Source organism: Lethenteron reissneri, chromosome 69, assembly GCF_015708825.2.
Source record: "Lethenteron reissneri isolate LAM-NWPU_2019-01 chromosome 69, ASM1570882v1, whole genome shotgun sequence".
NCBI lineage: Eukaryota > Metazoa > Chordata > Hyperoartia > Petromyzontiformes > Petromyzontidae > Lethenteron > Lethenteron reissneri.
Genome location: NC_083847.1, coordinates 5,504,207 through 5,520,594, shown reverse-complemented (window position 1 = coordinate 5,520,594; position 16,388 = coordinate 5,504,207). Strand labels below are relative to the sequence as shown.

The 16,388-nt window shown below is 50.4% G+C and overlaps 1 protein-coding gene across 1 annotated transcript; it reads left to right on the top strand.

Annotated features, from left to right (window-relative positions):
• The first annotated feature begins 5,184 nt into the window (after nucleotides 1-5,184).
• On the top strand, nucleotides 5,185-14,935 carry TAF12 (TATA-box binding protein associated factor 12). Its single transcript, XM_061579360.1, has 8 exons — nucleotides 5,185-5,244; nucleotides 7,108-7,206; nucleotides 8,538-8,618; nucleotides 9,206-9,517; nucleotides 9,622-9,699; nucleotides 10,707-10,821; nucleotides 11,352-11,440; nucleotides 12,538-14,935. The coding sequence occupies exons 2-8, from the start codon at nucleotides 7,135-7,137 to the stop codon at nucleotides 12,571-12,573; spliced, it is 783 nt and encodes a 260-aa protein (XP_061435344.1). The 5' UTR covers nucleotides 5,185-5,244; nucleotides 7,108-7,134; the 3' UTR covers nucleotides 12,574-14,935.
• The last annotated feature ends 1,453 nt before the right edge of the window (nucleotides 14,936-16,388 follow it).

Sequence of the window (16,388 nt, the reverse complement as noted above, 5' to 3'; positions counted from 1 at the left end):
GACTGGCTCTGGCTCCTGCCAACATGAGGGGTGGACAGTCCTCTTCTCGGGGAAGGAAACTGCCAAACAACAGGAAGTGGCTCTTCTGAACAAAGCGTGGCAATGAGGTGTGGGAAGCCATAAGCCCCAGGCTACTTTGGGCTCGCCTTCCCATCAACCAGAGGTGGGGAGTGGTGGTCGTGGTTACTTATGCCCCCACCGAAGATGAACATCCGTGGAGGGATGCAGACAAGGCTGATGAGTCAGATCCCTTCTATGACCTGTCACAGGTGCTGGCTAAAGTGGCCCCTCGGGACAGAGTCATCTTGTTGGGTGACTTCAATGCCCGACTTGGTCATGATGCTGGCACCTGGTCTGGAGTGATTGGAAGGCATGGGCCAGATCAGCTCAAGAACAACGGTAGGCGGCGGCTAGATTTTTGTGCAGCCCATGGGCTTGTAATTACCAACACGCTGTTCTGGCATCGGCGCATCCACACAACAACATGGATGCATGCTGGGTCCAAGCAAAAATATCTGCTGGACTACATAGTGACGGAACAGCGGATGGGGGCCTATGTCCTTGACACCAGGACCTACCGTGGAGCTGATCTGTCCACTGACCATCGACTCGTTATCTGTAAGATGCGCCAGCCATTCATCCACTTCGGTGGTGGGTGTCCACCCAGGACCCCATTCAAAGCCAAAGTGGCCTGGTCTCAGCTAGTTGATGAAAGTTGCAAGCGAGAATTTCATCATCGCTTGCGGCTGGGGTTGGCATCGTCTCCCACTCTTCCTGATGTCGAGGGGAAATGGGCGAGATTTAGGACTGTGGCTCATCCTGCTGTAATGGCTGCTTTCGGTAGACGGTCCAGACCTCCCCAGAGACCCTGGCTGACAGAGGAGGTGTTCAGACACTACGCACCGGGCAGAGATGATCTCCCTAGCGAATGCTGAGGGTGGCGTTTGTGCACAAACTGCCCTACATGACATCATAACAACAGCCTGGACCACTGGACAGGTTTAGCAGGATTGGATGGATGCCCTGGTGGTCCCCCTCTTTAAGAAGGGGGACTACACAGACTGTAATAACTGCATCTCACTCCTTAGTGTGACGGGAAAGGTCCTGGCAAGGATTATTCAACATCGCCATGCCAGGCACGCTGAGGAGAGGCTTGTGGAGCCCCAATGCAGCTTCAGGAATCAAGAAAGGGTGGTCCTGCACAGATACCATATTTTCTGTCCGTCTGCTACAGCAGAGGTATAGGGATATTCCAACAAGACCTACATCTCTGCTTTATTGACCTGGTCAAGGCCTATGATACCACCAGTAGGCCTGGGCTCTGGGTTGTTCTTCGTGCTTTCGGGGTCCCTGACCCTCTGCTCACGATCATTAAGTACCTTCATGATGGTGAGCGGGTCCGGATAAAACTACATGGCCGGGAGTCGGAGCCATTCCCTGTTCATCTTGGGGTGCAACGTAGTGTGTATTGTAGTGTATATTGTAGAGTGTAGAGTGTCGTGTAGTGTATGTATGTAGAACTTCTTTCGCAACGTTCCCAGAGGCGACTGCGAGGAAGGTGATGCCTCGCCTCAGGTGCGATCCTAAAGTGGTCATAACTCGTGCTACACCCAGAATAACTCGATAAACACACTCGTGAAGACAAAGATCCCCCGTGTAGCCTCAACAGGCTGCTGGGGCAAAGTGCTGCCAGCAAGCAGCATCAACGACACACGAGGGGGGGGGGTGGGGTGGCCGGCACCACGCCCGGTCACCTTTGTCTCCCTCTACACACATACACACACAGACAATAGAAACAGACAGCGAGAGACACACACACACACAGACTTAGAGACACACACACACCTCGCTCACACAGCGACTGCATACATACACAGAGTTAGAGAGACACAAGACAAAGATTCCCCGTGTAGCCTGTAGGGGCAAGTGCTGTTAGCGAGCACCTATGAAGGCCGGAACGGTACACGACCGAGGGGATGTAGATGCAATATTAGCGCAGTGACGCTAACCATTGCGCCACCACTCCCCCTAAAAACGTCCACACGACCACGGCAATAGCGACCCCTTGCGTCTTCTGACATCGGCGAAAAAAATTAACCCGTAAAAACAAAGTTTTTCATTATAAATCCTTTATATGCGTGGCGGCTAGAGTCCTCTCGTCCTCTGGCTTGAGATGGCTGCCACCTATGGGTCAGATGATTGCATTGCACCATTAAGCAATTGGTAATTAAATATAATATTTTTGTCCTAAAAAGTGTAACATTTTTGAAAAAAATTTCACGAACAATAATTGTCACGCACAACGAGTCTGTGTGGAAAATGTCAGCTCGATTGGATCACGGGAAGTGGGTTAAAAAACGACCGAAAGATTTGCACGGTCGTAAGCAAACAAGCGAACTTAATATAAAGGATTTAAAAAAGCGTCCCTTAGAATTTCGTGCCTCTCAACCGGGGTTGGGGAACATTAACCCGTTGGTGTGCGTGACAATGTTCCAGAGCGAAGGGGGGGGGGGGGGTGTGAGATTAGTTTATATACAGTAGTAAACGTGTTGAACTTATATCACACATGTCCGATGTGGGTTTCCGTTACACGTTCATCACACTTCTTACTGACTATACACTACACTACTATATATATTGCACTGTACACTACACTATACACTACACTACTATATACATTACACTGTACACTACACTATACACTACACTACTATATATATTGCACTGTACACTACACTATACACTACACTGCTATACACTACACTAATATACACTACACTCATAATATAGGTTTTTGGGTTAGATCGCGTAAATATATAAATGTGTCGTTAAAACCCGCCACCACCCGACACAGCCAACTAGTAAGGGTCGTCACGTAAACAGAACGTGGCCAATTCGTCACTAGTACAACACTAGTGTGTAGTGTAGTGTATAGTGCAGTATACTAGTACAGCACTAGTGTATAGTTTAGTGTGTAGTGTATAGTGTAGTGTATAGTGTAGTATACTAGTACAGCACTAGTGTATAGTGTAGTGTATCGTGTAGTGTATAGTAGTGTATAGTGTAGTGTATAGTGTAGTGTGTAGTGTAGTGTATAGTGTAGTGTATAGTGTAGTGTATGGTGTAGTGTACAGTGTAGTGTATAGTGTAGTATACTAGTACAGCACACCGGTTGTGTGTTGGAGAGCCAAGCCACAACATTTACAATATGAGTACGACGTTTCGCCAGTAATTACAACTAGCTTCATCAGGCAACAGCCAAATTTGTGAAGTCCACCTGTTTCGTTCCTTATATAGAGGCATAGATGTGGTTACCACTCTTTTGCGCTCTTGCACAAAGTGGGGGGAGGGGATTACTGAGTCAACGTACATTCTGCGTGTGCATTATGCGAACCATTTGATCTTGTCTTTCCTGTCTATTGTGTTGATTAAAATAGCCCTACCAATGGTAATACCTATTGAAGTACGCTGCCCTTTGTAGGCAAGCATTTAAAGAATGTATTATTTGATGATTCGCTTCCACGCAGCACTCAGACAGTAGTTATCCGAATTGGTTAAAGTTATTTTGATTTGATAATAGGTTTTTCCCCTTTTTTCTGGCAACAAAACAGCTGTGTTAAGATGTTATTTTGATTTCTTTCAATTTCGATAGATTATCTAATTAGTCTTGGCCAGTAGTAGCTAGTTTTGCACAGAACTTCAACATTAACACATTCCTGCGGAGGGAGCTGGTAGGAACGTTGGGTTGCTCGGTCAATGGCCTGCAGGGTCAACCGCGGCGTGGTGTATTCAGCAAATATGGCCGACTGTAAGGGCGGGCACAAGCCGGCGTGAGTAGGTTAAACGTTGAGTTTTATAAGGGCACCACGGGGTGACCAGCCCCTCCACACCCAGCCCCACCCTCCCCACCCAGCCCCTCCCCACCCTCCCCTCCCCACCCAGCCCCACCCTCCCCACCTAGCCCCTCCCCTCCCCACCCAGCCCCTCCCTTACCACCCAGCCCCTCCCTTCACGATGGACGGACGGACACAATAATCCCCTGTGGGCTGGTGTAACCAGGAGGTTCCTACCAGTATCAAAGTCAATTGAGTGCCCTTGTTGGCACGCGTGTTCTGCTACTGCTGACAGTTGCATTTGGGAGTATTTCATATTTCAATTTCAAGCTTTCGTGCCTGCAGGAATCCATACTCATTGGTTCTTTCGGTAAAAGTCACGTGGGTAGAAAAAAAAATGAATTTTTAAAAAATATACATTAAAAAATATATATAAAATACAAAATCACGACGTTTCGATTGCAACACAAGCCGTCGTCCTCAGATGGAAAAAAATAACAATTTATTATTTTTCGATTTAAAGCTTTCGTGACTGCAGGGATCCATCTTCTTGGTTCTTTCGATAAAGTCACGTAGAATGGAAATAATAAAATAATAAAAAGAAAACATAATAAAATAATTCTCACGACGTTTCGGCCACAACGCAAGCAGCCGTCCTCAGGTGCTGACAGACCTGTTCTTCACCTGAGGACGGCTGCTTGCGTTGTGGCCGAAACGTCGTGAGAATTATTTTATTGTTTTATTATTTTATTATTTCCATTCTACGTGACTTTACCGAAAGAACCAAGAAGAATTTATTATTTTTCTACCCACGTGACTTTACCGAAAGAATCAAAGAGTATAATCTAATATTTCTCTGATGTTCTTTTATTCTCGTGCTGATCCATTCATCCTGTTTGCCCAACCTAACATTTGCCACACGTGCAGTTAATCCCGTACATGCACCTTCTGTTGATAGCTTCGGTAATACATCTTTTGTACCAGATATACAGATCCTGTATATATTCCCGACAGCTGTGACGGTTCCACCTGAAGACGGAAGCTTGTGTTGCCTCCGAAACGTCGTGATTTTTATTTTATTTTACTTTTATTAATTTAAATTTTTTACCTACGTGACTTTACCGAAAAAACCTAAGAATATGAATCCTTGCAGTCACGAAAGCTTCAAATCTAGAATTGGTAGTACCGTGCCAAATCTGGATCGGAACCGCCACGTTAATTTATGTTAATCGCATGTCTAATTTATGTTGATATATGTTAATATATGTTAATTTATGTTACTTTATGCACATTACCGCCTACTTTATGTTAATGAGTGCACGTGACGAACCAAGCCCGCCCCTCCCCGCCCACCCCACCCCCCAAAAGCGCGCGCTGCATTGTGGGTTGCCCGCGCCTCCATCTGCAATCGGTAGGCTTCACTCGCTCGGTCTCCCGTTCTCTCTTCTTATCCTCTTCCCTCCCGTCCGTGTTTGTCTCCCAGGGTGGTCCTCTAGGTCCCCTCCTATCCCCAAGGTTCTCTCGGAGTCCGAGGGGACCAGCAGAGAGACCGGCGAGGGAGAGTTCCCCGAACATTTCCCCGAGCCCGACTTACCCCTCACCCCCGTCGGCCTTGTTTTCCCTGCCCGCGCGAGTGCGGCGTTTCCCGCAGGGTGGTCAGGCGAGGGGGGGGGGTGGGTGTTTTAGTGGCGGCGTTCTGTTTATAAACAGCATTGTTGCTTACATCATTTGGACCTCCCTTGCCAGTATATCAAAAGATAAGAATAGGTTTTACTGGCCATAATAAAGCAGGAGTTGTGTTAAGGTGTTCTAAACACCAAACTGAAACCTTTTCCAAGGAATCGCGTCTGCATATTTAGACACTAGATTTGAATTCTAGATTTGAAGCTTTCGTGACTGCAAGGATTCATATTCTTAGGTTTTTTCGGTAAAGTCACGTAGGTAAAAACATTAAAAAGTATTTTATTTAACTTTTTAAAGTTTTTACCTACATGACTTTACCGAAAAAACCTAAGAATACTAGATTTGAAGTTTTCGTGACGGCAAGGATTCATACGTAGGTCAACAAAATTAAGCGGTTGTGCTTTCGCTAAGTTGTCCCCACCTGAAGAAGGACGCTTGTGTTGCGCCCGAAACGTCGTGATTTAATTTATTTGAATTGTTTTACCTACGTGACTTTACCGAAAAAAAACAGAGTATTTTGATACCGGCAAGGGGAGGTTTCATGGTGAAGCTGCTTCTCACCCCCAGCTCTCAATGTCCTGTGACAGTGGAATTGCCCTGGTGCTGGTCACATTTAGGCGTTGACCTCTGGTCTAACGCCGTTTGAGACTCGGCTCTAAAGAAAGCCGTCTCTGGTGTGGACCAATCTGTTTCAATGCTAATATATTTACCAGAGCATGCTCTTTGGTTCTTTAGGTAAAGTCACGTACGGTATGAAATAAATCACGACGTTTCGGGCGCAACGCATGTGTCTGTCATCGAATAAAAAAGCATGGTCTGCTGCTGAGGCAGATTGTTTTTAAAAGGTTTGAAATGGGTGTAGCCCAAGGGTCATAAAGAAGTGGCCGGGGCTATTGGAGAGCAAAGCCACAACATTTACAATCTGAGTACGACTTTTCACCAGTAATTACAATCGGCATCAAAACAATAGTTACTGGCGAAACGTCGTACTCGGATGTGTAAATGTTGTGGTGGATTTACTCTCCAACGCAGCGGTGTGTGCTGTGCTCGTAACGAATTGGCCACGTTCTGTTTACGTGACACTGAACCTCACTAATTGGCTGCGTCGTGTGTTGGCGTGTTTAACGACACATTTATGCGCGGCGCTTCAAAAAAATGTAAACACTTACGTGGGACTATCGTTTTTAATGGAAAAGTAACGGATAATAATACCCTGTAATACGATAACAAATGTTTATGTTAATAGCTTCAAAAAGTCAAAGAGTTTCTCCCACTTGCTCGCCATCGTTGTCAACGCGTTGCCCGGAATCTTCTCCAGGTGGTCTCCAGAGCCCGGACAGAAGCATCGTTGTTGTTGCAAAGTCTCAGAAGCGTTTACAATTTTTTTGAAGCACCCCCTCTACATTTACGCAATCTAACCCAACAAAAACCCAATGTATTATGGATTGAGATAATGTGGGCTTATTGCTACTTAGTGCGACTCTTTGGCTTTCTCCCCCCCCCCTGGCAACTCTTCGTCTTAACCGTAACATAGGTTTTTTTCTTGGGGTGAGATCACATAAATGGTCATGTGTTGATTGTCTCTCCGCAGCTCTGGTGATCGTGTTATTGTGTAGCCATGGCAACGCTTCCCCTCTCAAACCCCATGCCCGTGGCCGATGTCATCAGAGACCTGGACACCCAGATAGCGGTGAGAGTCCATCGCTGCCGCCACCATCACTGCCGCCACCATCTCCGCTACCTTCTCCGCTACCACCATCACCACCGTTGCCACGATCGCCGCGACCTTTGCCGCCTCCACCGTCGCCACCAACGTCGCCAACATCACCACCATCAACACTATCACAGCTATAACCACTATTACCATCATCACCATCATTGCCACCACCATCACCACTACTATAACAGCTATAACCGCCATGACCACTGCTATCACCACCACTATCACCACCGCTATCACCACCGCTATCACCACCACTATAACCACCATCACCGCCACTATCACCACCACCATCACCACTATTACAGCCATCACGACAACCACCATCACCACTATCACAGCTATAACCACCATCACCAACAACACCACCAATACCAAAATCCAGCATTCGCCACTAAGTGATGATGATGGCACCACGGCGCCTGTGCCAGGCCAGGTTCAATTTGAGGCCACGTGAAGTGTCGAAGGTTCGTTGAAAGAAGGTCTCTGGACAGACCCAGCAGGTGCCATGGGTTTGCTGACTGAGATGACCATCACCGCGATGATCACCATCACTACCATCACCACCATCACCACTATTACAGCCATCACTACTGTCACCGTCACTACCACCACTATCATCACCATCACCACCGTCACCACTATCACAGCGCCGCTATCACCATCGCACACACACCCACACACCCACCCACACACATACTCACACACCCACTCACACACACATACCCACACACATACTCACACACCCACCCACACACACATACCCACACACCCACACCCACCCACACACCCACACACCCACACACATACTCACACACCCACTCACACACACATACCCACACACATACTCACACACCCACCCACACACACACATACCCACACACCCACACACCCACCCACACACCCACCCACACACCCACCCACACCCTGCGACTTGCCAGACGTCATTGGAACAGGGAAAAAGAGTGAACGGTGGTTTTAGTGGTGGTGGTGGTTGATGATCGCTCTGTTTTTTCTCTCCTGTCTCTCTCCCACCTCTCTCCTCCATTCTCTCCATGTCCATTTCCCCTTTTCTCGACTCCTCCCTGTGTTGCCCTTTCACCTCACTTCTCTCCAATCTCTTCCCTTGCTGCAATCTCTCCTCCCGCTCTCCCCTCTCTCTTTCTCCCCCTTCTGTCTCCTTGCCACTCCACACTTTGTTCCATCACTACCCCCACCATCTCCCCTCTCTCTCTCCCCCCACTCTCTCGGTGTCTCTCCTCTTTCACTATGCCCCCTCTCTTTCCCCTCTCCACCATCAGCTCATCGGACCTGGACCTCACAATCCTAAACAGAAGCAGGATCTGGAGCGTCTCAAAGACCTCAAGACGAAGGCAGTGCAGGTGCGACGAACGGTCTACAATTGTCCATAATACAGGTTTTTTTGCATTCGATCGCGTAAATATATAAATGTGTCGTTAAACCCGCCCGCCACCACCTGACAGCCAATTACTAATGTTTGTCACGTCGCCTGATGAAGCTGGTTGTAATTACTGGCGAAAAGTCGTACTCAGATTGTAAATGTTGTTGTGGCTTTGCTCTACAACACACAACCGGTTAGTGCTGTACTAGTAACGAATTCATCTTCTTGGTTCTTTCGGTAAAGTCACGTAGAAGGGAAGTAATAAAATAATAAAAAAATTATAAAAAACAAAACGTAATAAAATAATATTACTTCCCTTCTACGTGACTTTACCGAAAGAACCAAGAAGATGAATCCCTGCAGTCACGAAAGCTTTAAATCGAAATAGTAACGAATTGGCCACGTTCTGTTTACGTGACAAACCTCTTACTAGTCGGTTGGCTGTGTCGGGTGGTGGCGGGTTTAACGACACAACACTTATATATTTACGCGATCTTACCCGACAAACCCACCCCCCCCCCTCTATTATGGATAAATTAAACCTGATTTCCGATTTCACCCGCTAAGGTCCTCGCCAACATGGGCCCCACGGCTCTGCTCAACGTGTCCAGCCTCGCCACCGCGTCGGCCCTCAAGCCCAACGCGGACACCTCGCCCGCCAACGTCGTCGCCGCCGGTCCGACGTCCGTCACGACCGCCGCGGGCATCTCCTGCTCCCCGTCCTCCACCGCTTCTTCCGTTGCCGGTGGCGCGGCCGCCGCCGCCGTGGTTACGGGGGCCGCGGGCGGTGGTGCCGTCACCGTGAAGCGAGAGTCTCCGTCGGGGACGCCGGCCGGCGGGGTCGCCGGTGGCCCGCGCTGCGTTGTGGACGGCACGCAGGTGGGAGGAGATGGCCGGGGATCGACCCACCCCACCAGCCCACGGTCTTCACAGGTGCTGCTGCTGCTACTCCCTAACACCTCCACCGCCCCTCTCGTCACCAGGTGCTGAGCAGGAAGAGGCTGCAGGACCTGGTGCGGGAAGTTGACCCCAACGAGCAACTGGACGATGATGTGGAGGAGGTAACGCGGGGTCACGGGGTCACGCGCGTGTGTGTCCAGGGCTTAACGCACGTCGCTGCGAAATCCTCTCGCTCGGTGGTGGCCAATCCATCGTGGGCGAGGAGATGTCAACTACCTCGCCTGGTGTACAGGAGGTCGTGGGTTCGATCCCGACCCTGACGATGCCTGCTGCTGTAGATTTGGAGTCTGCGTATATCTCTCTTCATCATCACGATGGCTAGGAGATGTTAACTACCTCGCCTGGTGTGCAGGAGGTCGTGGGTTCGATACCGACCCTGACGATAGCTGCTGTATATTCGGAGTTTGTGCATCTCTATCTCCTTGTGGTCGCGTGGATTTTTTCACCAGATCTCTCTATCATATGCTACCAGAGCCTGTTTTGTGTTTGCATGTTCACCACAAGTTTATGTGGGGGGGGGGGGGGGGGGGGGCGGGGTGTGTTTGCGCGTGTCAATGCGTGAAGAGTTTGAAAAACAAATTCGAAAAATTGTTGTTTTATCAGGGCAGGAGGCACTGGGGGTAGTAACCATTGTACATAATTCATAATTTGTAATAATTCAGCAAGGCCAGAGCCCAATATGCGTCGAATGAACAAGGATTAGCTGTACGGCCATTGATGTAAAGATTTGGCAACTCCTGTTGTGTAGTGGCGATCGCGTGGATTTCGGATTAACCGGGGCAACGTATCTGCCCGGATTGAGCGCGCGCGTGCGACTTGCGATAAACATTTCACGAGAATAACAACGTTGTACGAATGCTTTCTCGGTGATTAATTTGGGCTTGAGGGGAAAATCCACGCGATTTATTAATTCACGGTTTATTCGCAAATCGAGGTCAACCGCATACATAGGTAATCGTTGAAGTCGACTGTAGTTTAGTGAAGTATATCAGGCGAGGGAGTTGGCATCTCTGAGCTGCTGTGGTTCTGACAGACCAATCCATCCCTCTCCCTCCATGCCCTCCCGCCCTCCCCCCCGCCTTCCTCTCCCTCCCCTCCCTCCCCCCAGATGCTGCTGCAGATTGCCGACGACTTCATTGAGAACGTGGTGTCCGCCGCCTGCAAGCTGGCACGCCATCGCAAGTCCTCGTCGCTCGAAGTCCGCGACCTGCAGTTGCACCTGGGTACGCTCGCGACTAACGCTCACGCACGGTGCGAGAGAAGGTCACCGTACATACAGACACGGTCAAGGGTTGGCTACGTACGGTCCAACACCAATGGAGACTAGGCTCTAAGAAAAGCTGTCTCGGGTGTGGACCAATCAATTTCAAGGACAGTGCATATCATTATCACCATCAGAGTTGTTTCTTTTTGTTTGCATTTTGACTGCTTGTGTTGCGGTTATTGCAAACACGATCCCTTGTATAAAGGTGTCAGTTTTTGTACCAGTTGAAAGGGTAAAAACCTATTACTACATGGTGCCAAAAAATGTCACCGTACATACAGACACGGTCAAGGGTTGGCTACGTACGGTGCCAAAGAAGTCCACCGTACATACAGACACGAGCCCCTTCCCACGAACCCCTCCCCCCATCGTCGTCCGCGCCACCCACGGTGGTGGGGTGAGGGGGGTGGAAGCTGGGAGGAGAAAATAAAAGTCTCCGTGTTGAGCGCGACATGATGCGTCGCTGCGTCGCCCGTGTCTTTCGCGCAGAGAGGCAGTGGAACATGCGCATACCAGGCTTCGGCTCGGAGGAGATCAGGCCCTACAAGAAGTCCTGCACAACGGAGGCTCACAAGCAGGTGAGGGCGGCGAGCGATCGCGCGGGGACCTCCTCGCGAAGGGGACGTCCGCTATCGTGCGGCGCCGGGCTGGGTTGCAGCCCCCACCACCGCCGCCGCTTAACCAGGGGCTAAGCAGAGGTCGCAACCGGGTACCCGATACCCGTACCCTACCCGATACCCGGCTACCCGTACCCGGCCGGGTGCGGGTAGCCGTTTGCGAGCCTGGTGCGGCCGGGTACGGGTAGGCCGTGAGTCACTGGTGAGTCACCGTTTGTCACTCATTTCCCAACGTCTTGTCTCTTCTCACAATTCAAGTTCCTAGAATCAACCCACCCGCGCCTGCAACATGGCTTCATCCCAGAGGTCGCAATCGGGTATCCAATACCCGTACCCTACCCGATACCCGGCCGGGTACGGGTAGCCGGGTATCGAGTAGGGTACAGGTACCCGTTTTCGACCCTGGTGCGGCCGGGTACGGGTAAGGAATCAAAACCCGTTTGCGACCTCTGGGGCTAAGTCGGGAGGCAGTCGCGGCCCTCCCCCCGACGACAGAGGAGCGTGCGACGCTCGCGACAACGAGCGGAGGTGGGGCGGGGTGGGGGGGGCATGGCCGGTGGTGCATCTGCCGATCGTCTCATTCGGTCAACCCGTGGCGTCCCCCCTAGGTTTATCCCGTAAGCTCCTGTCAGCAGCGAGCTTTCGACGCTTCACGTGACTGCTTAAGAGTGCACCTAGCCTGGCACAAGCGCCGTGGTTGACATCACCGCCACTTGGTAGCGAATGGCGGTTGTTGTGTAATAGTGTGTCTGTGTGTATAGTGGGGGGGAGCAGTGGTGTAGCGGTTAGCGCGCTGTTCTACGAACACTGCGACCCAAGCCACCACCAGTGACGATTATCTGAACTGGTCCTGGGCCTCCCCTAGATCGACTGAGCCTCAAATGAGTACCTGTGGTGGTATGTTAAGGAGACTACTGGACGCCCACCCCCTCGTGTGCCGTGACGGCCTTCATAGGCGCTGTTACTCGCTAAGCACTTACCCCAACAGTCTGTTAAGGCTACATGTTTACAATGTCTGCATACACACGTGCGCCTCTTCCGTTTCTTTCTTTCCACAGAGGCTGGCTCTGATCCGCAAAACCACCAAGAAGTAAGGGGATGGTGGTCCCTCCTCACCTGCCCAGGGTAAAACTTTCTTTTTTCCCAAATGTAATTTCTCGAGTCAGCCGGATGGGTTCAGAGGGCTCACAACGGCCTTGCTGGAGACACTGCAGCGGGCACCACGGTGGCCAGGAGATGTTGACTACCTCGCCTGGTGTGCAGGAGGTCGTGGCTTCGATCTCGACCCTGACGATGCCTGCTGCTGTAGATTTGGAGTTTGCGTGTTCTCCCCGTGGTCGCGTGGATTTTTCTCCGGGGCCTCCGTTTTTTTCCCTACCACATTTAGAATCAACATCGCGCATTTTAGAGTATTTGGCTACTGCTATAAATGTCCACGTGATGATGATAGGCCACTTCATTGGGCTATCATTTGTGATAGCCAGTTCACTTCTGAAAAGAGCTAAATAGTAGCTCAGTGGGGCCTTGCCTGGTAACAATAAATAGAAAGAGTTTTCATAGTTTTGCCATTTGGTCACTGGGCGCGTTACGTGTTACAGCAAGTCCTCTGTTTACGTAGAGTGCGTCCGTCGGAAGCGCAACGTTGTGCCAAACGATGCAAATCTATTGACCGTTGATTTTCACGATGTGAATTTAGGATGCGTTCTCGGGAGTTGTGGGTTTTTTTTTGGGTCAACATTTGCAGAAAGAAAAAAAAATGAAACCTTTCCGATTTACGCACGCACGCGGAAGGGAAAAAAAATGTAACTTTATCGTTACACTGAGGCTCCCACAAGGCCGTGCGGGAGTCCGTGTGGCTCGAGTTGTTTGGTGCCCAGCTCACGTCGAGTTGCGGCGATCGTGTTCGCTGCGTTTCTCCGCGTTGACGACGTCTTCATAAAAACAACGGCACTGCTGCCGCCGCTGCTACGCCTCTCTCTAAATACAACGAACGCTGAGCCGCTCGCGATGTTCTGAGATTCGGCGGTGAATGGGGAGCACCCACACCCCACACCACCCCTGCGACTTGCAGCCGTCTCGGAACGGGGAAAGGAGTTAAAGAAATACCTAAAAAGATGTTGTGTAACAAGTCTCAATAAGTCATATAATACATGAAGAGAGGGTAGTACAGTACACAGCATGGCAATGTTGCACAGTATGCAGTACAGCGATATTGTACAGTATGGCGGTGTCTGTACAGCATCACGATGCACGGCGGCGTAGCCACGCTGCACAGTATACAGTGCGGCAATGTACAATTTTCAGTGTTGTGCGGTATACAGTGTGGCAGCGTTGTACAGTGCGGCGATGTTGCATGGTATGGTGATGCCTCGCTGCAGGGTGATGCATAGTATGGCGTCGTCGTACAGTACACAGCGTGACGATGCACGGTGCACAGGGCAATGCTGTGCTGTATACAGTGTGGCATACAGTGTGGCATACAGTGTGGTGTGCGGTGCTGCGTGCGGTGTGGTGCTGGTGTACGGTGTACAGTGCGCTGGTGTTATGAACACTTGAGGCTTAGGCGCCTCCCCTGGGAACGCCGTGGTGGAGTCTGCTGCCCGTGCCGCGTTTCAAAGTTTTTTGACGCAGCGTCGCAGCGAGCCAACTTTCACTCGATTTGGAATTGACGCTGGCCACCCCCGACTTTGTCGTTGTTAGTGTCAACGACAACGGGTCGTTTACGTTTGCTGAGCTTCTTTGGCAACCGTGCGTTAGTGAAACCGCGCTAATCGGCGGTGCGGGGGGGTGGAAGGACTACAAAACTAAACGCAGCGACGACAAGCGGTTCTAAAGAAACGAGTTTGTCTGAATGGTGATCATTTGAAAGTGCGTCCGTAGCTCCCAGCGGCTTCCTAATTATCGGAAAGGAAGAGCATTCCAGACGGCCGCAGAAGCGCACCCGAAAGCGCCCCCCCCCCCCCCCAATAGCTAAGTCGAGATCCAGTGGCTTGCATAGTAGACCGACATATTTACATAGAGATGCGCCGACTGACTTTCGTAGACCGAACTGTGATTAAACCTTGTTTTTCAAGTAGCGTAGCGAGTTGAAGATCCCAGTCCGCTCCACCGGTGACTTGTAGAGAGAGCGAGAGACCCAAGAAGTCCCACATAGAAGACCCCTCGTGGACTCGCATAGACAAGAGTTGTGGTGGAGACCCCAGTGGTCTGGATAGTGACCCCATAGACACTAGCAGAGACCCATAGAGTTTTTTTGTGGTTTTTAGTTTCACTTCACCTGACCCTCTAGGCCTGTATATATTTCCCTTGAGCTCAAGGGGATTCGTAATCGGCCGGTGGGAATTTTGTTGTCGTCGTCGTTGTGATGATCATTATTAATGTAACCTTTCACGTGCACCTGCGTTTCTTTTGTAAGTCATTGCTGCAAGGGAGTTCAATAAAAGTGCTCAGTGCGATGATGATCTGCTCGTGTGTGTGTGTGTGTGCGTGTGTACGTTGAACTTCTTTCGCACAGTGCGTAGCCAACCATGATAATCGGAGATGCAGGGGAAGGACAACAAAATGAACATATCAAGCAGTTCCAAAGAAAGTTCACGATGTTGTATAGTGGTGTTGCATATAGAGCCGTGTAGTGTGTAATAGTAGTGGATAGTGTAGTATGTTGAACTTCTTTCGCACCGCACGTAACCAACCGTGCTCATCGGTGATGCGAGGGAAGGACAACAATCTAAACGCAACCTCAAGCAGTTCCTCAAACCGGTGGACATGCCCTCCTCTGAGTAGGCAGCCCTGGCAACAACTGGGGGCGTCTGATCCATCACGGCTGCTGAAGTCGCTGCAGCGGTCGACGGCATTCGTAGCGGCAAAGCTGCCGGGGTGGACGAGATTGGCCCAGAGTTGTTGAAAGCTCTGGACAGTGTAGGAGTGTCGTGGTTAACACGCCTCTTCAATGTTGCATGTGTAGTGACATAGAACGGTCACTACTGTGTCGGCCCATACGAGGGCTGGGGGCCCCAAGGGGGTGCCTAGGGGGTCACGTGCTGGAGGGATCCGGACCTTCCCAGAGGTGGGGGAAGTGAGGCGTGTCCTGGGAATGGAGGCGTGGCCTGGAGAGAGCCAGCCACGCCTGGGCGGAGCCGGCCACGCCAAAGCAGATATAAGCGTGGTGTGAACGCAGAGCAAGGCTGTTGTACTGTACTCCAAAGAAAAGACATCATCGGTCGTCAAGTCCCGAGTCGTCGTCCTGGGCCAGGCAGGCCGTTGCCTGCCTGGTCCAGTCTGTGTCGCGTTCCAGAGTGTTAGTGAGTTGAGGAAGGTGGTCACCACCTTATGTACAGTGTTATATTACTTACCGTTTAATAAATAGTGTTGCCTCCAAGCTGCGTGTGTGTGCACCTAATTCGAACCTACTACACATGGAAGGCAGGTACAGTACCACTGGACTGGCAAACTGGGGTCGTGATTCCCATTTAACGTGACGTCATCGCACTGGACGGCACACATGACGTCACGCCCCCATTTTACTCCTCTACACTAAGAAAGCAACGGGTAAACCACAGCTCGTTCAGAATGCTGCAGCACGAGCGCTGACCAAGACCAGACGGAGAGCCGCGCACATTACACCGGTTTTAAAGTCTCTACACTGGCTGCCTGTCAACTTGAGAATTGATTTCAAGATTTGTTTTTGCTATCGGTTTCTAAGTCGCGAAATGGACTGGGCGCCTGAATACATGTGAAATGGTTCGAGAGGTGCGCACACAGTGTTCTGGGAAGGCAACACTATTTATTTATTAGTGAGCACAACGTTAACTCAGTGGACACACCAACTACTACTTGGGGGCTATCTGCCCATGGATCGTGGTGATGATGATGCTGCACTACATTATACACTACACTATTATCCACTACA

What these genes read in the sequence shown, in the direction of transcription:
- TAF12 (XM_061579360.1), top strand. Translation starts at nt 7,135, where the DNA reads ATGGCAACGCTTCCCCTCTCAAACCCCATGCCCGTGGCCGATGTCATC. An exon ending in TCAAGACGAAGGCAGTGCAG is followed by an intron (nt 8,619 to 9,205) that starts GTGCGACGAACG and finishes TCACCCGCTAAG; the next exon opens with GTCCTCGCCAACATGGGCCC. An exon ending in GCGTTGTGGACGGCACGCAG is followed by an intron (nt 9,518 to 9,621) that starts GTGGGAGGAGAT and finishes TCTCGTCACCAG; the next exon opens with GTGCTGAGCAGGAAGAGGCT.